The sequence below is a fragment of the Natator depressus genome, chromosome 2 (genome assembly GCF_965152275.1).
Source record: "Natator depressus isolate rNatDep1 chromosome 2, rNatDep2.hap1, whole genome shotgun sequence".
In the NCBI taxonomy this organism is placed as follows: Eukaryota; Metazoa; Chordata; order Testudines; family Cheloniidae; genus Natator; species Natator depressus.
In genome coordinates this window covers 132,918,662-132,941,343 of record NC_134235.1, presented here as the reverse complement: position 1 = coordinate 132,941,343, position 22,682 = coordinate 132,918,662, and the positions used below count along the sequence as shown (strand labels likewise).

The window sequence follows — 22,682 nt, the reverse complement described above, 5'->3', positions numbered from 1 at the left end:
CAGCTTTTTCTAAAATACCCGTGTGCGTTTGGTAAGGCTAGTGAAGTGCGGTAGAAGGGGATTTACATATCCCCTTGAAGCGTACCTTGTCCGTGGGAAGCAGGGTGACTGCAGCACGTGGTGGCGGCGGGTGTGTGATCTGTGCGTGGCTGTAATAAACAAAGGTTTAACGAGTTATTTTTGGCATGTTTTTTTCTGATGAGACGCGTACACAACAACAAACCCCCACGTCACGTCAAAGATAATTACATGGGCAGGCGTTGAAGTATGTCCCGTCGCAGGCGATGAAAAAGCGAAAGTGAAAGCGACTGTATCGAAACTGGTAGGAATCTGAAGCACCCAGACAAGACAAAGCGTGAAGAAAGATATGTTCCTGTTTATAACTGACATGGTGATCTAGGTTGAAAAATGGAGGTAATCGCAAGCCTGAACAGCAAAGAAAGCTGATGGAAAACCAAATAAGGTACAGAACGGCCTCTGTTTTAATTCTCCATAAGGGGAGAGCTCAAAAAGGGAAGAGGGATAGTGCAGTGGTTTGAGCATTGGTTTGCTAAACCCAGGGTTGTGAGTTTAATCCTTGAGGGGGCCATTTAGGGATCTGGGGCAAAAATTGGGGATTGGTTCTGCTTTGAGCAGGGGGTTGGACTAGATGACCTCCTGAGGTCGCTGCTCTTCTATTCTATGATCTGTAACCGTTTTGGTCTGAGATTCAGGTTGGAATCAGGAAGAAGGAAGTGTGACAAAATTACCCAGGATGGGAGCAGAGATATAAATAAATCGGAGTCAGCTAGCAGCTACCTCTCTGCAGCAGTTTGATTTAAGTATAAGGGAGAGTTTTATACTTTTAAAAAGCAAACAATTTTAGTCTCAACTATTAAGAAATAGATTGGATAGCCTAATAATGAGGGTCTGTGTTTGGGGCTGCAGTGCCTTGTCTGAGCAAACGAAGATATTTTGGGAGGGATTAAACAAGCAAATATTTATTTATGATGCCAAGGTGGTTTTATTTTTAATTCCAAATTTCCTACACCCTGAGGATAAGGAGCCAAGACTGTCTACGAAATATTTTACTAAAGACTCTTATCTGCCAGTTTTTTGAAGGAAACACTGGATTTAAAGAGAGATCAAGGGAAGTAGATGAGAAGTAATTATTGAAGAGACCTGTGCAACTTTTTTTTTTTTTTTGGTGGTGGTGGTGGGGGGTCAGTGTTCCCTCTAATTTTTGACTGGCCGTGTGTGCAAAAAATTTCTGTGCAAATTTTTATGCGCTCGGTGTTTCGCCGTGTGCACGGGATTTAGGATCTGTGTGCGGGCGCACATGCGCACAGCTTAGAGGGAACAGTGCTGAGAGCTCTTCTTCTGTTTTAGTATCAATTAATGCTAACCATGGCTTTTTATCGGGCTATTTCTAGTTTCACTCTCTCTCCTGCAAGTGATTGTGGGTCTGTTTGGGAGTGAGGCTGGAGCTGAGTGGTGCTGCTGTTGCTGCTTTCTCTTTGTTTGATGTAAGGTTTGGGTTTTTTTGTTTTGTTTCGGATTGGTGTTGGTTGTGGGTGTAATTTTGGGGAGTTTTGGCCTTGCAGGCCAGCCTTGCTGGCACTCCTTTGACTCCCCAGCCGTGGGGTGCAGACATCACCCATTCTCACAGGTGGTAAGGTTCTTGATCTATGGTGATGATTTGCAGAGCTCACCTTCAAAAATCTGCTTCCATGAAGGAGTGTGCCCTGGCGAGGGGAAAGCAGATCACTTGTAAGAATATAATGTGTGCCTCTTGCATGAGCAAAGCTGTTTGTTAGCACACTGAGCCTTGTTAATCTGGTTGCTGTGTGATGGATACCTGTGTGTCCTTGTTCTGCCTCCCTCTGTGTTAGCTGTTAGCATTGCCATTTCTCATGTGCTCCCTTTCATAGGGAATTGAGCTGCTGACCAGCGATTTTACAAGATATGGTTAGGTCACTAGTCCCATTAGAAGAATCCCTTCTAATATATAAAGCCCCAGCAGCTCAGCAGGTCCTGTCCTTTCATAGAGAGGTTATCAAATACTGCCTCTAAATCTTTGGAAAGTTTCCTTAAGTATAGAATTGGTGATTGATGATATTTCGTCTGTGGCTGAGGCTTTGGCTTGCTTCTAAGTGGGAGCCTGACACGTTTCATCAAGCAGCCTTCTGAGAAGAACCAAGCTGGGACTGAGGTGGCATCTATGAAAGGCTCTGGGCACATCTGTGAGTCATCTGAATGAAGTCCCACAGTGAATACAAATACTAACAGCAGAGGGAACCCTATGCTTTGAAGGTGCTGCAAAGTGATCACTTTAGTCTCTGGAGTTGGGGAGCACAGTGTTCTATGAGCAAACCTAGCACATTCTGAGCAGGCTGCTGAGGGCTGTGGGTGTGGGGATTTCCCGGCAGCCACTATCATCCTCCCAGTCCTCACAGCCTCCCCCCCGTTAGTCACTTTGCGGCTACCTCCCTTAATGTCTCTGAGACGTAGTGACTGTGGGTCTGGGACCAATGGGGATGATGACCTCATGGACCATCTGGGTCCTGAACTCAAGATGCCATTAGCCGTTTGCTTGATGAGAGCAAGGGTTAACATGGGTGGACATGAAGGGTATGTTTTCTAAACCTAACCTGATTTTACTGTCTGCTTGGTATACTGTGAGACATGTTCTGTCTGAGTTTAACAAGATAGAAAGTGATGACCAAAGTGCATGTTCCCTTAATCAGTAGTAATGCCAGGGGCTAGTGACCATGTGGTTTATTTCCTTTTTAGTTGGATCTCTGGATTTCTCTGTCCCGTCTCTCCCTTTCCCCCCATGATGCATGCTGATCCAGTGGACAATCTAACATGTGGGTCGCTGAATGTCATTGGGTGCAGGGATGTTTAAATCCTATGGCTTTTTAAAAATATTTGTCCCACAAGAAGGTTGACACTTCTTTTTTTGCAATAGATGCACACAGATGGTGGCAACTGAACTGACTAACTTGCCAACTGGAAGGGAGAGGTTTTTCTGTGCCCTGTATCCACAGTGACTGCAGGCGTTGTATTTCTTTTTAGTGTTCCATATTGGCTTGGAAACACAGTGTAACATATCTTGTGACTATTATCTTGGATAAAGTGAAGATATCCATGTTGAAGAGCAGAAAATATCAACTGGCTTGCTTCATTATTAGTGATGCTCTTTGTTGTTTGCTTTTTTTAAGACTTCTTGCATGATCTTGATAGACTAAGCTTTGGTCCATTGAAAATGAACCTTATCATGTTGTTGATTAGAGACTTGGTTTGAATTTGGCATTACGTTGTTTCTGTATTTTATGTTCTGACTTTATTAAGCAGTTTTTTAAAAGTCTGTCCCTATATATTATGTAATCTAGGCATTTACAGAAGTTGAATCTCCACCTTGATAGCTATTCCTGTATTGAACTGACACTTGAAATGTAATTATGGTTATAGACTTTTGTATGGGTAATTAACATCTTTTAAAAAAATTCAGTCACTTTTTCTTAACACTCCTCCTCACACTGTTACCTGAGAATCTGATTGAGGGAGCCCTTGTTATTGTTTGAGATGGGGCTTTGTGATGCTATTTTAAACTTCATAATTTTTTTAAGTTAAAGAAAATAAACATTTACATTAATAAAAAAATTGATTAAAGAAAGCTTAATTTAAGTTTTCCTAGGATCACAAAGTGTCAGATAATCAATTGTGTACTGGTAGTATTTATTTGTTATTTAATGGCATTAGGTAACTTTCCACACACTATGCAAGGGAGCAACAGAGAAAACGGTCTCGTCCATCACTAAATGAAAACTTGACTTGTATTTGATCTTTGATACCTTTGAAAGCTTTATGAGAGAGCGGGATGGATGGTAAGGAGTTTTACTGAGGCCTAGATTGCTGCAGATTCAGCCCAGATTGACAGCTGTTTGATGTCTCTTGTGTAAATTAAGTTTGGCGCTGTTACAATTCTAGAAGACCAGCATCCCTATCACCAAAAACTACCCTCACAATTAGCAGTCTCAGCAGAGGCCAGTGATTTAATGGTAAAGAAGACTGAATTACCTTGTCCCTTGAGAGGCTTCCCTCCAGGTTACAGCACAATGGTGGAGGAGTGCTCTGCCTATGTATGTGTTCGGTGGTAGAAGACTTTTTACTCTAAGACTGGAACTAAAATTAACAAGTGGTACACGGGTAGCTGACTTTTCTCCTGGGCAAAATGTGAAATTCTCAGGCCTAACTCAGGAACATGATCAGGCATCTCATTTGCACATTGAGTACACATTTGCCTATTGTGGACTGCTACTTAAGACAGTGATTTTCTCATGGATTAATTCTCTTCCTAACCTCAATTCTAAACCCTCCCTGTAGGGAGCATGAAAAGTAACATTACAGCAGGTTAAAAACAAACCATCCTTACTTCAATGACATGAGTGGGGCATCTGCTTGGTTATGTTCTCTGTTTCTATCTATTTTTATTTCCTCTCCCTCATTGTAGCAATTTCACATTTAATACCAACCAATCTTCTATTTATTATTTCTTCATTTCTATGTTTGCTTCTCCTCCTGGTTTTGTGTTACATGGAAATTTGTTGCGGTCCTCTGGGGGAAGCTTGAAACGTGTTATATTTAACACATGGGTGAAGAGGGCTTGAACTGAAAGTTCCTGAAGAGAGGGAGGTGGTAGTGTCCGGGATCACTGGATAGCATGTTGTATTTTTGAGAATACTTCCCATGAGCAGAAGTGATCAGTTTTTCAGATTTTCATTTTGTTTAGATTATAACAGTAGTCAACATGCTCTCTTTATCTGTCCAGTTCTTACCCTCTTCTTTCAGAGCATGAGAATCCTGGCCAGGTATGGTCTTCTGTGGGAATAATATGTGAAGAGGCCGTAGGGAGAAAGAGACATTTATTCCACCCACTCCTCTAACATAGGCTTCAGGGTAGCAGCCGTGTTAGTCTGTATTCGCAAAAAGAAAAGGAGTACTTGTGGCACCTTAGAGACTAACCAATTTATTTGAGCATAAGCTTTCGTGAGCTACAGCTCACTTCATCGGATGCATCCGATGAAGTGAGCTGTAGCTCACGAAAGCTCATGCTCAAATAAATTGGTTAGTCTCTAAGGTGCCACAAGTACTCCTTTTCTTAACACAGGCTGTAACTCATCTCTCAGCATGCAGCTGCCAATAAGCCTGAAGGATTCCAGAGCCGTCCAAAAAGCATGGCTATCAAATTTGCCGAAATATGCAATCCAGCTGCAATATAACACACGCACACACACTAGGTCATTGTGGTTGCACTAGCCATGGTTTGGGGACCATAGATATGACAAGAAGGACCCAACCAGGGAAAACACAGTCTGTGGCCACCCACTGATTTGGACTTTGAAGCTAAAATGAAATTTTTTGGGGAGGTTTAGTTTATGTAGGGGCAGAGAAGACTAATTTCATCTCTTCAGAGAAGGAATTAGGTAAACTCTACCATATATAAAATAAGTAATTACACATTTATAATTGGAAGAACATCTGCCATACAAATTTGATCACAAAGCACTTTATAGAATTTTCATAAATGATCCCACTTTAGAATAATAAATAATAGCAGGGGAAAGAATTTGCATAGTATATAGCAAGGGAAAACAGATACTTGTAGCTAAGGTGTGAAATGATTGCAAGCTGATGAAGGAGAGAGACAAAGGAAGGCTTTTTTGATGGCAGGAGCAGCAGAAGTAACCTCACTTGCACTGAGACAGGCAAAAAATGGAGGATCAGAGAAGTCTGGCGAACTACTGATGGGCACAGTCTGAACCATGTTAAATGAAATCCTGAAGATGTACAGCCTGCTAGGTTAGATGCTAATACCAAGCAGGCAGGGTGGAGAACTTAGGGTTAGATTACTTAGAGCTCCTAGAACTGCATTATCAAATTCCTCCTACAAGAACATAAGAACAGCCATGTTGGGTCAGACCAAAGGTCCATCTAGCTCAGTATCCTGTCTTCCAACAGTGGCCAAGGCCAGGTGCCCCAGGGGGAATGAACAGAACAGGTGGTCATCAAGTTATCCATCCCCTGTCGCCCATAAAGATAGATTATTGTAATTGTTTAAACTATTCCATGGTGAGAAATGTCCACTCTTTCACATTCCATTGCCCATCCATAATTTCCACCAAGGAAGTTCAGAATATTAAATAACAAATTGTCAGCATATGTAGAAAGTACTATATATCTTTAGCACAAAAAGTGGAAGGCAAATCTTTCTGGAAACAGATCTGCAAATTCTGTCAAACTGAAAAATAAAAAGGGAAAAAAAGTTTGTATAAATCACAAAAACATATAATGTATCTTGTATTGTACACTTTGTATCAGTTGGTGGGTATTTCCCATCTATTTTCTCTCAAGGGCATTCCCCAGAAGTCATAAGCAGAATTAGTCACTCCTGGAGCTTCAAACTGTGCTCCACAAGACTTTAAAGCAACTTTTAAGTAGTGTACAGGAGCCAGTTCAATGAGGAAGAAAAAAATCTGACAAGCCGTGAGATGGATTAAATAAGGTAAAATTAAATAATCAGAACTACTAGTTTCTTTGCTGGGTGTCATTTTAAATGAAAGCTCAGGCCTGTGTGTCCACTAAGCAGAAACTGACAAGTACAGGATGCTGACTCACTGAAGCTATTGTGGTTTTATTTTGTTTATGAGAGAGCATCAGAACTACAAAATTAGCCACAGTATTCTGTTGAATTTTGCGTTGTGTAGCATTGCATGTGTAAATTTCTTAAACTTCAAAATGGTGCTAAAGCCATTCGATGAGTGTGTGAGCCAATCCCTCTCCCTTAACTTTTACTAAAATCAAATGAGACATTGCAACTAACACCCAATTCATTCTGTCTATTCTGCATAGATATTCAAGCTTCCATGGAAATGTTCACAAGAGAAATGGCTTGTCTGTGGGTCATTGGCCAAAACTGAGCTCTCCCCACAAAAATGTCTAGTGCTGGCTGCTGCCTTTCACCCATCAGCTGTCTGCACGTCAGTGGCACTGTATGTATATAAAGCTTGAGTTGAGACAGTCAAGATCTCTGAGATAAAGCATCGTGCTTCCCTACAGCTGTACCAGTTAGCTAGAAAACCAAGATTTAAGCAGTTGCGAGCACTTGGGCAAAAATGTATTACCACAGTATTTATTTCAATTCTCATATCACTGATTTCTTCTTTCTCTCTTCCTCTTCCTAATTGTGTGTGGATTTTCTTTTTTTAATGTATGCTGTGGTATGTACTTTTATTAGTGACGGCAAGGTCGAACAAGTGTGCCTTGCACTTGGAATGGAAGATGGTGAAGCTTAAAATAGTTCGTAGATTCTTCCAGTATTCATTCCAGTCTTGGATTAGCCTCCAAGAAAGGTGTCTCCTGCATAAAATAATTATTTTTCCAGTACACAGTTCCATTGCATCAGAGGAGCAAGGTTATAATGGTCCTCCTCCTGGTGTTTTAGATGATTTTTTTAGGCATTGTAGACCCAAATCCTTAAGCATTTTGAAGGTAAGTGCTGAAATCTTCAACTAGATAGGATATTCTTTGGCTAGCCAATGTAGTGATTTGAAGATATCTTTGAAGTTTGCACACAGTATTAGTTGTAGTTTCCTGTGGGCTACTGTTTTATGCCAAAATAGGCTATGTTGCTGTAGTCCAGTTGGGAGGTAACAAAGGCATATATTATTACCAAGGCCAAATCATCCGCCAGTATGGGGGGGGGCAGACTCCCATTCAGCTGTAAATGGTGGAATCCTAGGAAAAACGTAGGGCTGGAAGGGACCTCCAGAGGTCATCAAGCCCAATCCTCTAGGCTGAGGCAGAACCAAATAAACCTAGATCATCCCTGACAGATGTTTGTCTAACCTGTTCTTAAAAACCTCCAATGATGAGGATTCCACAACCTCTCTTGGAAGTCTATTACAGAGCTTCATTACCCTTATCATTAGAAAGTTTTCCTAATATGTAACCTAAATCTCCCTTGCTGCAGATAAAGCCCATTGCTTCTTGTCTTACCTTCAATGGACACAGAGAATAATTGATTCTCATTGGTTTTACAGCATCCCTTAACATATATGGAGACTGTTATCAAGTCCTCCTGTCAGTCTTCTTTTCTCAAGAATAAACATGCCCAGTTTTTTAAATCTTTCCTCTTTGGTCAGGTTTTCTAAAGCTTTTATCATTTTTGTTGCTACCCTCTGGACTCTCTCCAGTTTTTCATGTTTTCTAAAGTGTGGTGCCCAGAACTGGACCCAATACTCCAGTTAAGGCCTCACCAGTGCTGAATGGAGCAGGACAATTACCTCCCACATCTTACGTGTGGCACTCTTGTTAATACACCCCACAATATTAGACTTTTTTCGCAGCTTGCATCACATTGTTGACTCATATTCAATTTGTTATCCACTGTAAATCTGAAATCCTTTTCAGCAGTGCTACCACCTAGCCAGTTATTCCCCATTTTGTAGTTGTGCATTTGATTTTTCCCTGAAATTGGCCACTCTCAGAAATCCCAGAGATCCTCCGCACCCAAAAGAGCAGTGTTCCCTAGTTTTACCTTTAACCACCGTTCATATAAACTACACAGCCCTTGTAATTCAACAAAAGAAGGTTTATTTAAGAACGAATAGAAATTCCACTAGGAACAACAGAGAATGATGGAAACAAATGATTATAATACAAAACAAAATCATAAAACACGAACTAGGGCCTACTCTTTAAAAGTTTCCTTTTCTATCTAATAAAGTAGATTTCAGTCTGTTGCAGAGCTGGCTGGCTTCCCAGGAACCAGGATCCAAACTTTCATGAAAGTTGCTTAAAAAAATGAATGGATACTGTGCTTAATTATCTATGAGATGACAACTCCAAATGTGGAATTACATTTCCATACATTTAGTTTTAAACGATTTTATTGTTTCCTTTTTTATTTGTTCTGCATGGTTTTTTTAGGAGTGTTTTTTGCATTTATTCATTCCACTTTAAGGGTAAATGAAATAGTATATTTGGTTTATTATTCAGTTATTGCAGACATGGTGAATTTGTACAAGAATAGTGCTATCTTAAATATCGGTTCTAATAGTGTTCTGTGACCAGTAATAAACACCGAATTGCCAAATGGTGATTGTTCAGATCTTTGGTGTGCTAGTTAATGAGATAACTAGCAAGTGAAAAAGGTTACCGCACACGTGTATAGGGTTGCCAACTCTGACTGAAGCTATTTCAGGAGCTTTTTTTCCCCCCAACATGACATAATGTCATTTTCTTAAAATAGCCTATTAAAAACTCCTGGATTGCTTTCAATAGTCACCAGGAGATTGATGCCAATTCCGGGAGACTCCCAGCCAATCCTGGAGGGTTGGCAACCCTAATTGTATATGTGGCATGTTCACAACAGTAGTGTATGGCAGTCTAATCAATGCAACCACTAACAGCATTAGATTGACTTACATTTCAGAATTTGTGAAGGAAGAACCTGAGTTAATTAAACACAGTCAGTGCCTTGTGTAGGCCTGGGTGTCATGTGGGGATAATTCCATAAAGAATGAGCAAAAAATTTGCAGATACAATATTTCATGGTAACCAGGTCTCAATATAGTAGATTCTATCAGTGACAATATAGCAATATATTACTAGTGTAAAAAAAAAAAAGTATATTCTTCTCTTTTACAAGTAAGAAGAATTACCTAGCTTGCATCATCCTGCAGATTTTAAAGCCCTACTTATTAATGAGATACTCAATATTACATTTGGACAGCTGTCAACAACTTAGCCTGTACTCCTACATGTGTGTTACTGTTAAAATGCTGGTAATAGAATGGCAATAAAGACTACGTCTTAAGAAAATAATTAAAATCTTAGAAGATGTTGACTTCGATAATTCTAATGGCATTGAAATATAAATGTTATTTATAGAAACATGGGAAACACTTGGCGAAGTTGGGATGGCTGCCAGAGAAAGAGTAACCCAGAAGTAGCGAATGGTGAACAGAAACCCACGTTAAAACAGAGGACTAGGTCAAACAGTTGTTCAAACCAAGAAGTTCCACAGGAGAGCAATCTACAGTCATGCAAAGGGGAAGCAAACAGAGATTTAATCCAGGAAAAGCAAGATGGTAACATTTCTGAAGACTCTGACAAATTAAGGTAATGTTTTGGGCTTTATTTTATATGTTTCTGATGGCATTGCCTTCTGTTTGAATGTCTCAGTATATTCAAAGCATTTTTAAAAATGAATATTAAAAAATAACCCAGCACCCTGTATTTGTCTAAACAGATAAGCACATTACTATTTTACAGAGGATAGTGCCATCCCAGATCACTTTGACTTCAGATATCCTTATACAAGTGTCCTCCTCTTTAAAAATTGTGAGCTACATATGTGCTAAATGCTACTGTGTGCTAGATGTATACCCATTCTCTAGTTATTGAAGTTCTTTTCTCTTTTTCTATATGAGAACATTTTCAAACTATTGTATAAGTATTTACTCCTCTTTTTATTCTCACCTATATTATCTAGAAAAATTGTATCCCTTTGAGGGAAAAAGATACTGCATGAAGGCAAAAGTCTTTATTCCTTTCTACCACCAGTTTTCAACTTTGTGGGTGCTTGTGAATTTGATGCTTGTGAAAGGAATGGGATTTAAAATAGATCTGTACATAGAACTCATATAGCCGGAACAATGGCTGTGCAAATGTAGATTTACCAGTGTTGCCCCCACCATAGGTGTTGGAACTAGGGATGTTAGGGGTGCTGCTGGATAATAATAATGGATATAACCCATTATATCCAGGGTTTACAGTTTGGTTCAATGGCTATCAGCGCCCACACTATAAAAATTGCTTCAGCACCCCTGCTACACACTTCAATCCTAGTGAACTAAGTGGTCCAGCTCTAGTACTGGCCTCTCATCTTAAATTGCCAATGAGGATCCTAATTGTGATAGTTTTTATGATGCAAGCACCAGTTCATTAGGAACTAGACTAAGTCCATTAACTCACTTTATATAGGACACAGAGTAGCCATCAGGTTTCGGTCACCACAAAGGTTGGCTGCGTTTGAACTGGGGATCTATAAATGAAAGGTTTCATATCCCATGGCAAATCTGATCAAAATGGTGGGTTTTTTTAGTTTTTCTCTCAAAACTTACATTTCTCACTTTTTGTCTATTCACACTGATGTCCTCATAATTTTTCTTCTCTATTTAACAGTGTAGGCCTTGACTGTATTCAAAAAATTTTTGAGTATAATCCTGACTTGTATTTGTAGTTCCAAAAAGTATTTATTTTATTAGTCTTTTTTTTCTATTTATGACCTTCGTTCATGTGTCTTTTGTTTGTAATGTTATGAGTGTGGTCATTAGTGTTTTCGGTTTTATATTATACAGTCCTTGTGCAGTGTTCTCATTGTCTTAGCAGAAGAAACTCTTGGAGTACTATACTTACGAATGGATAGCTCATCTCAAAACATTTGAAACAATTTGCTCTAAAGTGAAAACGTTACTTAGTTTTGTGTTTTTTCCTTTTCCTCCTCTGATTATTTTCTCCCTATATTTTAGTGTTTATTTCCCCTAGATTTCTTCAGCATGTTTTTGCCCAGATTAATTCTACATTGCTATAGAAAAGAGTATTGGACTGTACATAGGCATTAACTCCTTTCAGGGTTCTCAGGACAAATTTTTTGGTGGCCTCAGAGTGCGGCCATCAACTCTTGCTGGTGGCCGCTCTCACACTTTTTCCTAAAATACTTAATTAGCTTTAGGAAAACCAAATCATTGTAACTTACTTATTGCGAGCTAGTAAGTCTGTTGTGAAAAGTGATATTAACAAACATACAAGTATCACTTCACAGCAGATTTACTCAGCCCTGGCAAGCCTGGGTTCAAATTAAGCCCTGGATGGAGGGTCATGGAAGGCAGTGGGGGCCAGAGGAGATCGGGGTGGGGGGTAGGCAATGGGGGGGCTGGAGCCTGAAGCCCTGCGGCCAGAGCAGGGATCACAAACTCAAATCACCATGAGGGCCACGTGAGGACTAATACATTGGCCCGAGGGCCGCATTACTGACACCTTTTCATATAAAGATACAAAAGCCCCCCGCCCCCACTCCACCCCTTCCATGAGGCCCCACCCCTGCCTCTTCCCACCCCTTCCCCAAAGTCCCCACCCCAACTCCGCCCCCTCTCTACCCCATTCCAACCCCTTCCCCAAATCCCCACCCCTGCCCTGCCTCCTCCCTCCTGGAAAGCGTTAAGCGCTGCCAAACAGCTGTTTGGTGGTGGAAAGCGCCTGGAGGTGGGCAGAGGAGCGGGGATGCGGCACACTGGGGGCGCAAGGGGGGATGGGGAGCTGGGCGGGCCGCAGCAAATAACTCTGTGGGCTGCATGTGGCCCACATGTTTGAGACCCGTGGGCCAGAGCCTGGGGCCTGCCTCTGCGCAGTCAGAACCCAGGGCTGGAGCCCAAAGCCCTGTGGCCAGAGCCTGCCACCCCACCATGCCTGGGGTGAAGCCGAAAGCCTGAGACCCACTGCCCCTGAGCCGGTAGGGAACTCACAGGCTGCCTGCTCCTACAGCAGTGTGCCCCAGGTGACTCCAGAAGAGAGCAGGGCCCAACCCGTGCTGTTGGCTCCAGCAACCAACACCAAGGCGATGCATCCAGGAGCACTGGGGAGGAGGAGGGGGTGCTACTTTGCCCTCTTCCCCCACCCTTTCATCACTGCCCAGGAGAATGTGGCTGCAAGAAAAGCCGCTGGTGGCCGCATTTGAGAAACACTGTTTTAGACTATTGAAAGTCACTGGTGATGTCACTGAAAAAGTGATTTCCTTAACATTTCACTTTCCAGTAAAGGCTGATTTTTTTTCTACGTAACCTCCATGTGAATATAGTTTGGACATTACTATAGCAATTTCTTATGGAAATAATAGCATGGGTTTTCTATAATCTTTTCAGAGTATTAGTTATTTCAATTTATCTTCTTTCAGTCATAGATGTCAAAGGAATTACTATCACTAATTTTTTTCAACCTATATAGGCTTTTCATAATTTCCTCTTATTATATCGAGTTGCTTCCTCTGCTTTTATCTTAAATTTAATTTCTCTTTCCTTTTCAGGCACACCCCATTCAAATACCTGCTAACTATTCATGTCTCCCAATGATAAATGATATGTACATTTAGCTATTTCACTCTTTTTTTCATGTCTCCGATAAATTCTTGTTAATTTGGACTGCTTCTGTAGTCCCTTTCCATTTCTGTGTATCTTCCTCAGAAATTGCCTAAAACTGAACATGTGCACTGCGCAGTGGAGAGGGGCAGTTCCTTTGTCATGCCATTCTGCCTTTATGTACTGCAGCCCAGGCTTGCATTTGCATAGCACTACAAGTGTTCATCTGCCTCCCTACCCCCTGCTGCATCCCAGGTCTGGCTTGGATTGTTTCTCCCCAGACATATCAGGCTCTGTGTTACCCAGACAGGCTCTCATTCTAGTCCTTTCTCATTTTCCTTTATTCAGAGCACTCTTGTTTTCTCCCTCCCCTGCGCTCTGCACTCCTAGGGGAATTCTGCGCCATTGTGCAATGCAGAATTTTGCAGAAATTAACATGCACACAGAATTTCATTCCCCCTACAGAAACGGGCTGCAGTGCTGCTGGCCGCCACTAGAGCCTGCTGGACCCAGCAAAGCCCAGCTCACACATAGAAGACAAGGCCGGGGAGGGGGAGGGAGCTAGAGGGTTCCTGGCAGCTGCAGTTCCCAGCACTCCCTGACGGAAGGAGATGGCAGCGCGCAGGAAACTCCATGCAAGCCTGGGACCAAGCATCAGGCTGTTTCTCCCTCTGGATCTCTGGGGGGAGGGGGTTCAGGTATCTGAGCAGGGTGCCCCCATGACTGGTCTCTGGGGGAGAGGAGGTTTGGGTGTGTTGGCTGGGGGGGAACCCTGGCTGGGCTCTGGGGGTGGAGGGCTTGTGGGTGTCTGGCCCCCCTACTGGGCTCAGGGGGCGGGGGGGTTGTGGACATCTGGCCCCCTAGCTGGGCTCTGGAGTGGAGCAGAGAAACAGGAACTGGGCTGTCATAGGGGTTTCTTTAACACTCTATTCCTGGGGGAATTTTTGGGTGTGTCTGTATTGTTACAGACATACTTGCTGACAGGTATTTTGAAATAAATTGCCAAAATAATTGAAACTGGTGTGATTATGTAGTGTTATTTTGACAAATAAAATGTGAAGAATTTTAAAATATTGTGTGCAGAATTTTTAATTTTTTGGCGCAGAATTCCCCCAGGAGTAACTCTGTTTGCCTGTGTGCATGTGTGACAGGTGTGTGAGTGACTCAACATGGCTTCCCCTTCTTCTGCGTACCCTGAGCCCATGGGAAGCTGCATATGGCACCCCACTGCCTCCATCCCTGCCCAAGCTTCTATATCCCACCTACCTGCTTCCTCCTGACTTCTATATTGCCCGCAAGTCCTATCTCTTTCTTCACTACCCACCTGTGAAATTGGTATGGCCCAACTCCTTCTGGGCTGCCTAGCAGCATCTTAGCAGGGCTGATGATATCACTGGAGTGGGCGGGGAGGAGGAGGAAATGGCCATTGTCAGCATGCATGTGCTGAAGGCAGGGCATGGGTGTGAGCTAAGGCGATATTAATTTAACACTAGGCATTCTGCACATTTGTTATAGGAGAAGTGGAGGAAGGGAAAAGAGATTTTTCACGCATGCATCAACAGCTGAGCATGATAGAAGAAGAGGCTTACTGTACACTTGTGGTTCAGGAGTGAGATAATGTGCATCTTCTGCAATCACTTTCTTTGATGTTGGGGTTGCTTCTGAAGTTGCACGTCTGATACAGGGACACTGTAGATCACAGGCAAGGGGTGATGTTGGTGTATTGTTTTCAAACTGCTCCCAGCACAATTTGCACCAGATAGCAGTTACTGATCTCTAGGTACTGGTTTTTGCCGCCCTGTCATAATTTGTAGTCTGGCTAACAATATAAGAACGGTCATGCTGGGTCAGACCAATGGTCCATCTAGCCCAGTATCCTGTCTTCTGACAATGGCCAATGCCAGATGCTTCAGAGGGAACGAACAGGCAATCATGGAGTGATCCACCCCTTGTCCACTCCCAGCTTCTGGCAATCAGAGGTTAGAGACACAAGGATGGGGGCACTCCAGGCACAAATTGCTACCATTGTGAAATCTCTATTTTAAATTTAGACACAAATAAAGAAAGGTATTTTTGCAGTTTGGAAATGCATTCTACAGAGCTAAACCTCAGGACTATTATATATAAAACCCTGAATGGAGATGATATTCTTTATTAGTGTCTTTCCTGTACAGATTAGGCCAAACAATTTATATATTAAACAAACACTTAACAGACACAAAACATTGAAAACAGCATAACACATTGTAAACAGTATTTGGAATACTATGTATACTTTTTAAACACAAGCTATTAGGCAGAAAAATTACCTTTGTTCCTTATACAGACTTCCCCCTTTCTCACTGTTACACATATTGAACAACTAGTTTTCAACATAAAATTTGCAGTTCTGCACACATGAGCACACTTCCCTCTGATCTTATTTCAGAGATATTGTCTCAGGCCTTTTCCTCACTGCTGAAACTGAACTGCCTTGACCTCACTGTGTTTTTACCTCAGAATAGCTCACGTACCTTAGTTACTTTGAGGTAAAAAAAAAAACCACCCTTTTTAGCAGTGAGGAAAGGACATAAGGGCTAGATTCATACAGGGACTTAGGCATTGTGATGCTGAGCATCACAACACCTAATTTTTAAGTGTCTAGCTAGAAAATCACAGGAACAACACTGCCATTCACAAAAGCTGAGTTAGGTGCCTGTGCTCCCTATATAATGAATGGGGACAAATTGTCTTCTAAGAACATGATTCACAAAAGCCAGCTCACTAGCTGGATTCCCCCAATGTAGCCAATGGGAGATGCCAGTGAGAGGCACGTGTCCCAAGCCTTGCCCCTCTCACAGAAGTTGGGACTGCAAGGAGGCACCTATCCATGCGAGCTATCCGCAACTGGGAACCACTCTCCTGGACTCAGGCGTCTTAGGCGCTAAGCTGTTTTGTGTCAGAATGAGCTAGGCAGGTGCCTAACTCCACACAAAGCAGCTGGAGGAGGTGCTGGTGGTAGTGCCTACCTTGTAAGTTTTAGCCCAGTGGTTGGAGAACTCACCTGAGATGTGGGAGACCACTGTTCAAATCCTCTCTCTCCCTCTGCCAAGGAGGGAGTTGCACTTGGAGTCTCCCACATCCACGTGAGTGCTCTAATCGCTATGCTAAAAGTTATAAGGTGAACAGTGGCACAACCACCCCACCTCCTTCTCTGGCCAGGTTTTGAATGAAACCCCATCTAGTAGGCAGCCCCTGAGCACTCCTACCAGATTGGGCCTAACTCACAAAATAGGCATTTGCCAGCCTATCTGCCCTGATTGGTAAGTCGCTCTGGGGATTTGGTGGGAGATAGGCATCTGGATGCCTAGAATAAGGCCTGCCCCAAGGCCCTTCTCCCACTTTCTGTTCTTCCCCCATGGCTCTGCCCATGCTGCTCTTCCCGACCTCGCTCCATTTCCCCCCCCCGAAGTGTGCGAGAGCTCAGGGCTTGCCCAGGACTTGGGGAGGCTGGGGTCATCTGGCGGGCCAGTGCTCAGGTCAGCTCAGGCTGGCCAGCAGGCTGTGGCTCAGACCAGCTTGGGCCAGCCAGCAGCCTGGAGCGGCTGTGGCAGGCAGGCCAGGGCCTGTTCAGGCCAGGCGGTGGCCCATAGCTCGGGGCAGCTGTGGCAGGCGGGCCAGGGCTCTGGCCTTGTCAAGTTTCCTTCCCCACTCTGAACTCTAGGGTACAGATGTGAGGACCTGCATGAAAACCCCCTACGCTTATTTTTACCAGCTTAGGTTAAAACTTCCCCAAGGTACAAACTATATTTTATCTTTTGCCCTTGGACTTTATTGCTGCCACCACCAAGTGTCTAACAAATATATAACAGGGAAAGAGCCCGCTTGGAAACGTCTTTCCCCCCAAATCCTCCCCAAACCCTACACCCCCTTTCCTGGGGAAGGCTTGATAAAAATCCTCACGAATTTGCATAGGTGAACACAGACCCAAACCCTTGGATCTTAAGAACAATGAAGAAGCAATCAGGTTCTTAAAAGAAGAATTTTAATTGAAGAAAAAGTAAAAAGAATCACCTCTGTAAAATCAGGATGGTAAAAACCTTACAGGGTAATTAAATGCAAAACAGAGAATCCCTCTAGGCAAAACCTTAAGTTACAAAAAGACACAAAAACAGCAATATACATTCCATTCTGCACAGCTTCTTTTATCAGCCATTTAAACAAACAGAATCTAACGCATATCTAGCTAGATTACTTACTAAGTTCTAAGACTCCATTCCTTTTTTGTTTCCCCCCCCCCCCCGGCTTTGAAAGTATCTTGTCTCCTCATTGGTCATTTTTGGTCAGGTGCCAGTGAGTTTATCCTAGCTTCTTAACCCTTTACAGGTGAAAGGGTTTTTCCTCTGGCCAAGAGGGATTTTAAAGGTGTTTACCCTTCCCTTTATATTTATGACAGGCCTGCTTGGGCATTAACTTCACAACTTTAGCGTGTCTATGTAGATGAGCCTTTAGTAAGTAAAGGGAAGGGAATAAGAGAAATTGAGGGGGGAAAATGCACGTGCATGTGCGCGCACACACACACACTGCAGACATTCAGATGCAAATACTTTTGATTATGTTCCCCCTCAATCAGCGTCAGAGTTGTCAAGCCACGAACAATAATGGTGCATTAAACTCCTCTGAGTCAGCATAGTGTGTCTCCTCACTGCTAAGAAAATGTTTTTACTGTGGGGTAACGAACATGCATTAGCTTTCCCACTGTAAAAACATAGTGGAGATAAGGCACGATAGTTTCATGAAAAGGCAGACTAAGTTAGGTCAGCACTGTGTCCCCTGCCAAACCAATGCTAATGAGTTCCTGATGCTGCCCCCTGACCCACCTGTACAGTCAGTCCACCCTGGCCCTCTCCTCCCCCCTGGCCGCACAGCAGGGAGTGTGGCCTAACTCTGCCCACGTGAGGGCATTGGGCGGCTTCAGTGCGTGTTACTGAGCACGCTCCGTATCAGCAAAGCTGTGGATTGTGATGTCACATGGGCAGTCAGAGTTGTTGCCAAAAAGCTTTGGAAGCCGTGTAAGAACAAAAGGGGGGAGGGACGTCACACGCAATGCGTTTGCACTGGATGAGGGAGCGCTGCAGTTTAACCCCTCAGCTGCTGGCTCTGTTCTTTGTCCGCCTCGTGCCATGGCTGCCGCATGGGTCAGCCGGTCTGAGCTGGGAGCACCCCTGGCTGCAGAAGTCCGAGTGTGTCGGGGGGCTGTCATGGCAACTGGTAACAGGGCGCTGTTGTAGCATGAGGACTACAGGCCTGACATCAAGACCCCCCCTCTCCCCTGTCTGCTGACGTGAGGCAGGGGGCTGAGGAAACGGATGAGGGTAGGCCCTGTGTTGAGGGAGCTCCCCCACTCTGTCCCCGGCCTGGGCTGGTCTGATCAGGTCACTGTGTGAGGTGAATGTAGCTGAGCTGGTTCCACGGCCCCAGCGGAGGCAAAGCCCCTCTGGGCCTGGCTGGCACCCAGGGCTGTTCACCTGCCACTGCTGCTCTCTGGGCTGGCATGGTAGAGGAGTGGGACGTGCAAACTCGTCTGTGAGCTTGGCAGATAATAGCCATGGTCTTTTTAAAGCACTGTTGTTTCTTGTTGTTTTCACACTTGCAGGAAATTGTGTATGCATGTGAGGCAATAATTATTTAGTGACCAACTCTGAGCAGTTCTCAAGCAGTGTTTTTCTTACATTGCCTAGCTGTACATTTTGATTATTATTGCTGGAAATGTTTTTCTGTTGGTCTGTGCATGTATGGTGAAATCAGCGTTGACTCAAGTTTACTGATAAAAATCCTTCGAGGTTTAACGATCGACACTAATGTTCCTGTTTTGGTAACTCTTTACATGTTGCAGAGCTCTCTGACATGCAAGCTCAAATCAGTCACCTGTGGAAATGAGCAGGGGAGTGTTTCTTGCCAAGTCTAAAAAAAAAAAAAATAAATAAAAATGGCTCTGCCTTTCAAAACAAGCCCAACCCATTTCAGAGGGAGGGAAGTGGGGATATTTATACAAATTCCATAATTTTTTTAGTAATGTAAACACGCACACATGTATTATTTTAGTAAGTGTAATGTGTAACAATGTTGTATGCAGCAAAACTAGAGCTAGAAATAATAAAGGGGTAGAGGAGTGGGACTTGCATACAGATCTGCCCCCCACCCACCCTGCAAGGAGCTCAGGGTAGAGGAGTGGGACTTGCAATGCAGCATCTATCCCCCCTCCTCTACTCCAAGCTCCTTGCAGGGTGGGTGTGGGAGGAGTGGGACTTGCAATGCAGCATCCACCCTGCAAGCTCAGTGGGCTTCCTGTGCACCTTTTCCGGGGTGTAACATCCCACTCGGGGGGGTGGGGCTGTGGCTCCCCTTAGCCAGCCGGGTTTCACCACCTCCCCCCATACTTACTTGGGCTGGGACTGCACCCCTCACTGCCTCCACTCACTCCTGCTCCTCCCAGTCACAGACTGCCCGGGGAACAGCTGCACCAGCTGTTTTGGGTGACTGGAGCTTGAAGTTCAGACTTCAGAGCCCCCCCCTCCGCCCCCCAAACAGCTAGGGGATGCAAATGCTGAGCTTGTTATATGCACCCTGCAGGTTCCGAGGCGGTATGTGCTACTCAGCTTCCCGGGTTCACCAGTCATCGCCCTGGAGTCCAAGGGAGGCGACTGGTGAACCCGGGAAGCTGAGTAGCACATACCGCCTCCGCGGCCGCCCCGGAACCTGCATGGGGCAGAATAAGAAGCAAACACTTCCGGCGGAAGCCCACTCCCAGCCCAAAATAAAGCAGCGGGAGCTCCAGTCCTAACCCTCCAGACTCCCAACTTTGTGAAATTTAGAGCAACTTTCAACAAGCAGGCGCCCCGGGCTGCTTCTCGGCAAGGAGCAGCTCCGCGCGGGGGGGAGGGAGGCAGGGAGGTGAGTGAGCAGGAGCCGGCAGCTGCTGCTGGAGCCGGCGCGGTGGCTGCATGAGGATCCGCACAGCCTCGCGGAGAAGAGGCCCGTGCTTAGAGGCCACCTTGCCGTGAGCCCGGCGTGACTTCGGCTTCCCAGGCAGCACCAAGAGATCCAGGCTGAGTAACGACGCGCGCGGCGGGCTCCCAGCACGGTGAGTCCCGCCCGAGCTGCGCGGTGTCAAGCCAGGGCGGGCGGTTTCTGAAAACCCTTTCTGGGTTTGTGCCTACATTTAAAGTCACACGGGAAGGATATTCGCTGAGACTGTTTCATTTATTGGGTGTTCTTTGGCACCTGTCTACTCCTTTTCTATGTCAGGATTGATTATTCTATAAATAAATACTAGGTTTGAACGGATACAGTACATAGAATTGGGTGATTTAAAAGGTGTAACGTTGTGCATTAACCTTGTTGGAAAGCTTTAGAAATTGTATAAAGGTTCTGTTCTACTGGAAGTAGATTTAGAGTATAAATCAACTAGAATATTGCATTTAGGTATTTTCGTATAATTATAAATCTTGGCCTTTAACATTTTCAGGTAGGTTACAAACATCAATTAATCCTCACCACACCCATTTTAGTTGCTTAATCTTAGTTCAATAATTGAAGTCCTGTGATTTAGCCAGTCTACCTTTTTGTTCCCTTATTAAGAGTCAACTAATAGGAGCAGACGTCCTACCCATGGGTAAGTGTCTGAAGGGTAAAAATGAAAACAGGAGAAGGATGTTTTAAGGATATCAAAGAAGTAAAAAACTTCTTCTTCTTTTTTTTTTTTTTTCATGGAGAGAAACTTAAAACGTGTCTGTATGTATTTTACCTGCTGCTATTCCAAGATGTAAATGATGCTGAAGATTACCATAACTGAAATAGTAAAGTGGATACAGACATTTTTCCATCTGGTATAGTTTGTATATAGTCAATTTCACTGTTGCTCTATATTCAGTTTGCCCTATTTGTGGTCTTCAAATAACATTAGAGAGAGAGAAACATTTTTTACAGATTGGGAGAGCAAAAAATTGACAGTGGAGTCCAGGGAAAATCTGATATCTGAAACTTTTAATTACATTTTTTAAGCTGATCAGATTTCACAGAGCCAAAAATGTAAATGGCACTTCAGTAGTTGTTGTTATCCATTCCCGCAAAGAGTTCACAATCTAAAGGTATGGAGAGGTAAAATACTTAGAATATTGAAACCTTAGAATAAAATGGTGTCTGTTTATCAGGTTTAGCAGAATATGTAGTTTTTCAGAAATGCCCTGCAGGAGTTGGACTCAGGATTCATTAATTTGAGAGATTGCCAAATGGTAGGAGTGATAAAAGCAAAGGATAAAGGGAACAATAGGTACAATGTATAAAGCAGGGAGAAGTGTAGCAGGATATAAGGACAGAATGTCAGGAAAGAGGTGCAGTTCATGTGTGTGTATTGTAAATACACTTTACAATAGTAGAAATGATTTCTGGGTTTGTTTTTTTATTTCTGATACATATACATTTTTCTCTGCTATCTATAGAAGTCCCTTCTCTGGAGTAACTTAAAACTGGAATGGATAAAGCAATCGAATAGTGATTCTTATACTTGTGCATGACTATTGGTTAATCCCAATGGCCTTTTAGGGGATACTTCGTATTTGAAAGGGCAGGTGTTTGAGAGAGCAACTTTAGCTTGAGCAGTAGTCTGTAGAATGAAAAAGTTTGAGAACTACCATGTTAGAAAATAGACGCTGTAGCTAAGAATCCTGCGCTGGCTAGATGATCAAATACATCTTCATATCCAAATTTTCTGATAAACTGTTTCAGCTTTGTATGCTGAAAACATGATCCATTAATCTTACACTGAGAACAGCCAGGAGATATTTTGTGTCAAAATATTGTACCTTTGGCAAAAATATACTCCTTCATCCTCATGAATGTACCTTACATATTTATGTATTTCAAAGCCAGGGTATGTTTCAGCGAAAGACAAGCAAGTCCACTGGCCCTTTGGCTAGTGCAGAAGAAACACAGAAGAAAGATACTACAATGATAAATTTGAGTAGACATGAAAAGGAAAAATATATTCCCAGTGATGAATCTTCTTCAGCAAGTGCAGCTGGTGACCAGAAAGAGAAACCTGCGTTAGAAACCAAAAAAGAACATGCTCATTCAGGACATGGAAAAGCTGCTCAGGCACATGACCTGAAGGCATCCCTGACCAGCCACGATTCCCATAAAAACTGTGAAGTAAAGCTGTCGGTGTCAAGTAGCTCTTCAGCAAAGGAGTCATCTGTAGACAAGTGAGTTTTTATCGAAACTTTTCTGTAAAATAAGGTACTTTAATTTCTGTTTGTAATATTAATGTAAGTAAAATAGGCATAAATGCCAAAGAAATTAGTAGTTGCATGTAGGTAATTAGTGTTGCTGCATGACACTTAGCTTGAATCTTTCACTTCCTGAGTTGAAGGGATTTGGCTGCATCTCAGTAACCTGTGGGTAGATGGATCTCTTGGTACTCCATAGCAGTCCCCTTTGGCCAGTCTAGAAGAGGTGCTGATG

At 43.3% G+C, this 22,682-nt stretch overlaps 1 protein-coding gene across 3 annotated transcripts in view; it reads left to right on the top strand.

Annotated features, from left to right (window-relative positions):
* The first annotated feature begins 312 nt into the window (after positions 1-312).
* The window catches only part of OTULIN (OTU deubiquitinase with linear linkage specificity), a 50,357-nt gene continuing 27,987 nt past the window's right edge, over positions 313-22,682 (top strand). The window contains exons 1-3 of one of the 3 annotated variants that reach the window (XM_074945017.1): positions 313-463; positions 9,937-10,167; positions 22,088-22,423. In XM_074945017.1, coding sequence (XP_074801118.1) covers positions 447-463; positions 9,937-10,167; positions 22,088-22,423 — 584 coding nt within the window. In that variant the 5' untranslated portion in view covers positions 313-446. Of the gene's footprint in view, positions 464-9,936; positions 10,168-19,950; positions 20,305-22,087; positions 22,424-22,682 lie in introns of those variants that run through there. The other 2 variants (XM_074945020.1, XM_074945018.1) reach the window with 2 other exon arrangements.